Below are 6,697 nucleotides of genomic sequence, written 5' to 3'. Positions count from 1 at the left end.
CTCCATCAGCTGGACGGTTCTGGTTCTGGACGGGACCCTCAGCTCCATCAGCTGGACGGTTCTGGTTCTGGACGGGACCCTCAGCTCCATCAGCTGGACGGTTCTGGTTCTGGACGGGACCCTCAGCTCCATCTGACGCGCTAATATCATCAATCAATAAATGTTTTAACTTCTTTAAGGGTTAAATTTTTGCTTCGACTGTTTAATGATCAAACATCAGCATTAAAATCTGAAATGTGGCAAAAATATCAACAGATTTGATGTCAGTGTGAACTCAGCTTCTCTACAGATCCAATGCACATTACGACCAGCACCGGCCAACAGAACCCGGTCAGAACCTGCAGTGACTGAGCAGAACCTTCGGGTCGGACCGGACCGGCTCGGCGTCCAGCTTACATAATCGCTCTGCTGAGGAATTACCAACAATCCTTCAGGACGGCGTAATGACGAAACCAGCCGCGGATCAGAACCAGAGCCAAGAGCTCAGAATACAAACGGGTCAGAACCCAGATCGGTTCCGTAAAAATGACTAGAAACACATTTCTAACATTTAATTTAAGATAAAACATGTTAAATATTTTCCAAAACACAAAACGTCTCCATGGTTTGGTGTCAGAAAGAGAACAGATTTTAAAATAACTCAAATTCTGACCAAAAACTTAAGAATTCATCATTTAACTATAAACCTTATAAAACATAAGTCCAATATCCAAAAATCTGACTTCTGAGGTTACAATTTTGTACCAAATAAAATCCTGAATTGATTTTTACGACATGTTGAGCAGAAGCTGCAGAATTATTTCTCAAAATTAAGAAATGAAAACATAAATTTTAGACATTCTCGTGTTGGATCTTAGCGATCTCCGTCATTAATACGAATATTTAAGATAATATTCTCAAGCTCAGTCTCAACTGCAATCTGCAGAACGAGGCTGAAACTCATGGATCCACCGATGTCGCCGTCCGATATTTATACTGAGGTTATGACCGATAAATACATGTTACTGATATTTATCCAGCTAAACACCCGATCACAAACAAGATGGAGATAAGCAGTGGTTAATATCGGTCCAGTTTTACTTACTGGACCGATATTTTGTGCATCCCTACTTAAAATGTCAAAATTCTGTCTAAGAAAATAAAAAAATAACTTGAAATTTACATAAAATCTGAGATTTTACCAAAACTTTAGTAACAAGTTATTGGTGTTAAAGATGAACATTTTATATCAAAACATGTAATTTTTTTATTCAATAAAAGTGAAAGACGTTAAAATTAAAAATTTGCGACTCAGAATTAGTGACGCACGATATATCGGCATCAACAGCTGATACTGATCCGATAAGTGAACCTGAGCTAATATTACCACACGGTGTTGAAAGTTTAAGGAAATGTATGGAATATCATAACTACCGATAATCAGTAGCAACATTAACATTAATATCAACTCAAATTTAGTATTTCTGCTAGAAATTAAAGCAAATTTACACAAATTGTTAATTGCTGAACATCTAAAAAAAACAAGTTGGATATGAAAAATTCTGTTTCAAATTTTTCCATATGAAAAACATTTACTTTAAAAATGTTTTTACATTTATATTCTGTATAAAAAATTTTAAATTCCTGGTTCGGTTCACTAAAAGTTTAGCTGAAATATTTTTGTCTTTATTGCTTTACTGGGTCGATTAAAGTTTTTTAACATAAAACATGGAGAACTGTTGTTGGGAGGCTAATATTTCACACTGATCGCTTCAAAAAGTCAGAATTTGATCCGATTGTTGACGTTTGACGGATTAAAGTAGGAACTTAAATATCGGCTCATCGGTGATTTAAGCCCAGAGCGCGGACTGACAGGCTCACCTCATCTTTCCGCTCCTCTCCGCTCTCCTGCTGCTCCAAGCTGCTCAGCTTCCTCTTGTTTTTATTCTCCGTCCTCTTCATCTCCTCCGCAGAGTAAAAAACACCGTTTCTGTTAAAAACTCGGTAATCAGGCCGGTTCTGGTGCGGTGAACCCGGGTCGCTTCAGTGACACCAGACCGCCGGAATAAAGCTCATCTCCTCCGGGTTCAGAGCCGAGATTGTTCCCGTCAGGAGTCTCCTCCAGCCCGCCATGTCCGCTCAGCTGCCATAACGAGCCCGAACGCGGCTCCACATCTGGGGCGGGGAGCGGAAGCAGCAGCCGCCGGTGTCTCCTTCAAGACAATACCCCGGGAACGAACCGGACCGGGTTCACACGTGTAATCCAACGTTCCGGAGGTGAAAAACACATTCCCGCCCTCCGCTGCGACCCAAGCCGCCCGAACCTGTTAGATCGGTACTTAACCCGTTAATGGCTGGTGGATCCAGGGCAGCTAACGGAACAGCTAGTCGAGGTTCTGCTAACGACTACCTGCCCAAAAACGACCGGAACCCCGGGAATAAACCCGCCCGTTCCTAACGAACGGTGAAACCGTTTCTCGGCGGCTCCGGTTCAGGCGGTGTCTGTCCTCCGGGGAGGGTCTTCCATCCCCGGATAAACCCTGAGCTCAGCGCCGGGGACACCGGCTAATCTCTCCGTTGAGCTGTGGCGGTTCGGCTCGGTTCTGTCTGTTTCCTGACTCTGACACCGTCGGTCTGCGGGTCAAAGCGACGTCAAGCTAACAGCAGGAATGAAGCCACTTCCGGTGCGTGCATACCAAAATAAAAGAGCCTTTCCGCAAATTTGTTTCGGTTCTTTTATGTGATACGTTTTTAAAAAGAATAAAAAAATCGTATAATTTTAAAGTTTTTAGCTTAGTAATTATTATTTTTACTATTAAAAATAATAATGATATAGTATTATAATATAGCAACAATAATGTAATATTAATAACATCAATTATTCTTATTACTAGTAGTAATATTATTAGCCATAGCTACTTTAAGTTATCATTTTATAGTTGCAAAAAGGTCACAGAAGTAACTCAGTCATAAATGTACAGACATAAGAAATATCACCAAAACAACATGGCTTCTAAAACATTGAAACTTAAAAAAAAAGGGGTGGAAATATTTTAAGATACTAATCTTAAAGCTACTTGTTAGCATTTAAAACATTTAGATATTTTTCTATATGTTTTAATTAAACAGAAAAAATCCATAAAAACACACAAAACAGTTAAATCCCTAAATTCCAATAAAAACTTCCTGGTTTTCCTTTAAAGCACCTTTTCCAGGTCAGGATCTGAAAAAGAAATATTTAAAAACAAGAATATGTCTAAAATCTAATACTAAATAGCAGTCAAGCCAAACAGAAACGCGTTCTGCTGCTCTAAAACACACTCATGTTTAGTCATATGTGCACTAAATTCATTTTCTTTGCATACATTTTAAAAGTGAAAATAATAGTTTATAATTATAAATCTGGACATGTTGCACCTCTTTTCATCCTTCCAGCAGCACCAGTGTCTAAATCTGAGTTTAATTTTAGTAATCTGGAATATTCTGGTCGATTCAACGTCTGTAGAAATGAAGAAGAAAAAAAGATGAGGCGGAAACTAGATGCGTTTTATTTTGGAGGGACGTCCAATCAGCTGTTCAGCGTCAGAATCTGATAAACAGAAACTTGTCATGGAAACACGGAGGCTGAATTACTACATTTATTCACATCTAACCAGTTTATATCTGATTAGTCTGACCGTTTCTCTCTAACTCGTCGCCGCGGCTCACCGCTGTGTGCTGCGGTCTGCTGCCCCCTGCTGGCAGCTACACAATTCCCTCCAGATCTTCACTATGCAACTTCATTTGGGTGATTTTCTCCCCTTAATAAATGAAAACATTGTTCGAAAGTGTGAAGCTGACAGAAAACAAGAGTCTGGAGTTTATTTCTACCAGATATTTTAGTTTTATTGAAAAGATTATTTTGTTTTCATCTCCAAACAGTTGAACAAAGAGAACATGCATAAAAACCCAGCAGCAAAAACAGCTGCTGCTCCTCCGTTAGCTTTGGTTTCTGAACATCCCAAAGTTGATCCGATTCGCCGTCAGCTCTTCGAACCGGGTCGCTTTGGACCCGACCTGCTTTGGTTATTGCTCCATAAAGGCTAACGCTGCTACAGATCCTGACGGCAATAAATATGGGCACCTAAAACTGATTGTCGACAGCTCTGACCTTCTAAATAAGCTACTAGAAGCGGCGTCATGGCAACCGCACAGGGCTCTTATTGCACGGCGACCCAAAGGTTGCATATTTCAGAGAAATTAACGAGGAGCTCAAGCACCAAACTACAAATAAACCCAGGAAAATACAGAACAACCAGGAAAAGTCTGAAACTACGGAAGAAAACTAAGAACCAAAAACAAATCTGTCGTCACCACGGCAACGCCAAACATGGCTGGACCAGAAACCAGGAGAACCATGTTGGAAATGATTGGATTAGGCCGTCACTGAAGGCGTCACTTCTGCCAACGTCTGGTCAGGATCAGCGCCGCCACGAAGCAGGAAGCCAGGAAGGATCGAGGCTAAAGGCCTGGAGCCCGAGAGACGAGGTTCCAGGCCTGGAACCTGAGAGACGAGGTTCCAGGCCTGGAACCTGAGAGACGAGGCTAAAGGCCTGGAACCTGAGAGACGAGGTTCCAGGCCTGGAACCTGAGAGACGAGGCTAAAGGCCTGGAACCTGAGAGACGAGGCTAAAGGCCTGGAACCTGAGAGACGAGGCTCCAGGCCTGGAACCTGAGAGACGAGGCTAAAGGCCTGGAACCTGAGAGACGAGGCTAAAGGCCTGGAGCCAGAGAGACGAGGCTAAAGGCCTGGAGCCAGAGAGACGAGGCTCCAGGCCTTTAGTCTAGGGAACAGGAAACCTGACCAGCCTTCTCCCACCGGCGCTCTAAAACCCTGAGAAGGCCTCACCTTGACCTCACCTAGACCTCACCTAGACCTTGATAAGGGCTCGTGAACCTGCAGGAGGTCCGATCCGGTTCTGGCTGGTTTCTGGGCTTCATCCAGAGATGCTGCAGGTTCACAGCAGCATCTCTGGATTCAGTGTTTCAGTGGAGAAAAGCTCAGATTTACACCAACAAGTATCTAAAATAATAAAATACTTTGCAGCTTGAGAAGCAGAACCAAAAGAGACGTTTCTGTGGGTAAAGTTATTTTTCCGCCCACTGAGGATTTGACCAGTGACTGAACTACAGCAGTAACATCAGGGGTCATGGCTTCGCCTCCATCGACAGGCCTGCAGACGGCAGAAACTGGGATCTGTGAGGGTCCAGATTCTGGTTTCAGCTGCCAGCCGCACGTCTGGACACTGGAGGTTCTGGAGGTCTCAGCCGGGCCGCCGGGCTGCAGGGGGCGCTGGTGAGCAGCTAGATCCAGGGTGTCAGGACGCTCCAACCAGCAGGGGAGCCGAGCTCAGTGGCGCCCCCTGGCTTTTCACCTGGAAGACACAGCAGGGTTCTGATGTTCAGCCGGATCAGAGAGGATTCTGGTTCCCAGTCGGACTGCAGAGCAGCAGCTGCTCAGGGAGGGAAAGTTATGGAAGCAGCATGCGGTCTAACAGAGGAACCGGGCGGACGGTACCTTTACTGGGCCGCAGGGGGGGGAGGGGACAGAGACAGAGGCTGGAAGGGAGCAGATCCTGAGTTTGTTCTCCTGGAGAAACTCAGCAAGACGACAGAGAAGGAACCAGCAGGAGAGGCGTGAAGGGAGCAGCTGTGATTCTGAACAGAAGCCACTGAAATGGGGAGCAGAGGCTCACCTGCAGGTTGGTCTTCGCTGTCCTCAGGACGTCCCGCGTTCTGGACACTGGAGACAAGACGACAACTAGAGCATCAGCATCACCTCAGATATAAAACCACCGGAAGAGACAGCAATACCAGAGCGGCCATGTTGGATCGCTTGGCACTCATTAGCTTGTGGTTAGCATCTCTATGCTAACAACACACATTAAGACTGATATTAGACATTTCTATGCAGAGGATACTTGTTAGCAGATCTAGGTTCAATATCTACAGCATCTCACTGTTCAGATGTACATTTGAAAATATAGCAAGACATGCTAACAACTAGCATATCTGAGCTAATGATGCTCTCACTGTGTCACACCTTTCTTTAGATTAGAAACTAGCATTCACAGAGTTGCATTAGCATAGCGATGCTAATGCATTAGCATCGCTATGCTAATGCATTAGCATAGCAGGTTTAAAGGACATTTCTCAGGTTTCTGCTGTCATGGCTGCTTTACTCACGCTGGCTGACGATCAGATGCTCCATGCTGTCCTTGGTGAGGCTGAAGCTCTTCAGTCTCTCCATGGCGTCCCTTAGAGCCTGGTCCCGCTCTGACAGCTTCACCCGGAGACGGACGACCTCGTCCCTCAGCGGCTCGTCCCTCAGCGGCTTGTCCTAGACAACTCAGCAGCTCAGTTTGGATCTGCTTCATGTCAGCTGCGTTAAACATGCAGACGAGGTTTTTACCTGTCTGTCTTCCTCAGAGTCGGTCAGATCCGCCGTCCAGGTCGCCTGCAGCAGAGACTCCGCCTCCTGCAGGGTCCGCTTCAGCGTTTTGGAGTCCGACAGCAGGTTGCTGACGCACCCTCTGTCCAAAGGCTGAAACAGAAAACAGCCTGGAGCTCAGCTGGGGTTGCTAGGTAACGGGCAGAACTCTGCTGGGGTTGCTAGGTAACGGGTGGAACTCTGCTGGGGTTGCTAGGTAACGGGCGGAACTCTGCTGGGGTTGCTAGG

The 6,697-nt window shown here is 45.1% G+C and overlaps 2 protein-coding genes across 2 annotated transcripts in view; both read right to left on the bottom strand.

The window, feature by feature from the left end:
* The window catches only part of mast2 (microtubule associated serine/threonine kinase 2), a 108,652-nt gene extending 106,001 nt beyond the window's left edge, over nt 1-2,651 (bottom strand). The window contains exon 1 of the mRNA XM_008406483.2: nt 1,861-2,651. Coding sequence (XP_008404705.2) covers nt 1,861-1,941 — 81 coding nt within the window. The 5' untranslated portion in view covers nt 1,942-2,651. The remainder of the gene's footprint in view (nt 1-1,860) is intronic.
* A 1,861-nt stretch (nt 2,652-4,512) lies between these two features.
* Nucleotides 4,513-6,697, bottom strand: part of LOC103463242 (myomegalin-like) — a 39,297-nt gene continuing 37,112 nt past the window's right edge. The window contains exons 26-30 of the mRNA XM_017304244.1: nt 6,431-6,562; nt 6,205-6,358; nt 5,715-5,761; nt 5,537-5,608; nt 4,513-5,393 (exon numbers count right to left, since the gene is read on the bottom strand). Coding sequence (XP_017159733.1) covers nt 5,337-5,393; nt 5,537-5,608; nt 5,715-5,761; nt 6,205-6,358; nt 6,431-6,562 — 462 coding nt within the window. The 3' untranslated portion in view covers nt 4,513-5,336. The remainder of the gene's footprint in view (nt 5,394-5,536; nt 5,609-5,714; nt 5,762-6,204; nt 6,359-6,430; nt 6,563-6,697) is intronic.

This window comes from Poecilia reticulata, linkage group LG4 (genome assembly GCF_000633615.1).
Source record: "Poecilia reticulata strain Guanapo linkage group LG4, Guppy_female_1.0+MT, whole genome shotgun sequence".
NCBI lineage: Eukaryota > Metazoa > Chordata > Actinopteri > Cyprinodontiformes > Poeciliidae > Poecilia > Poecilia reticulata.
This window is presented reverse-complemented; position numbering and strand designations above follow the sequence as displayed.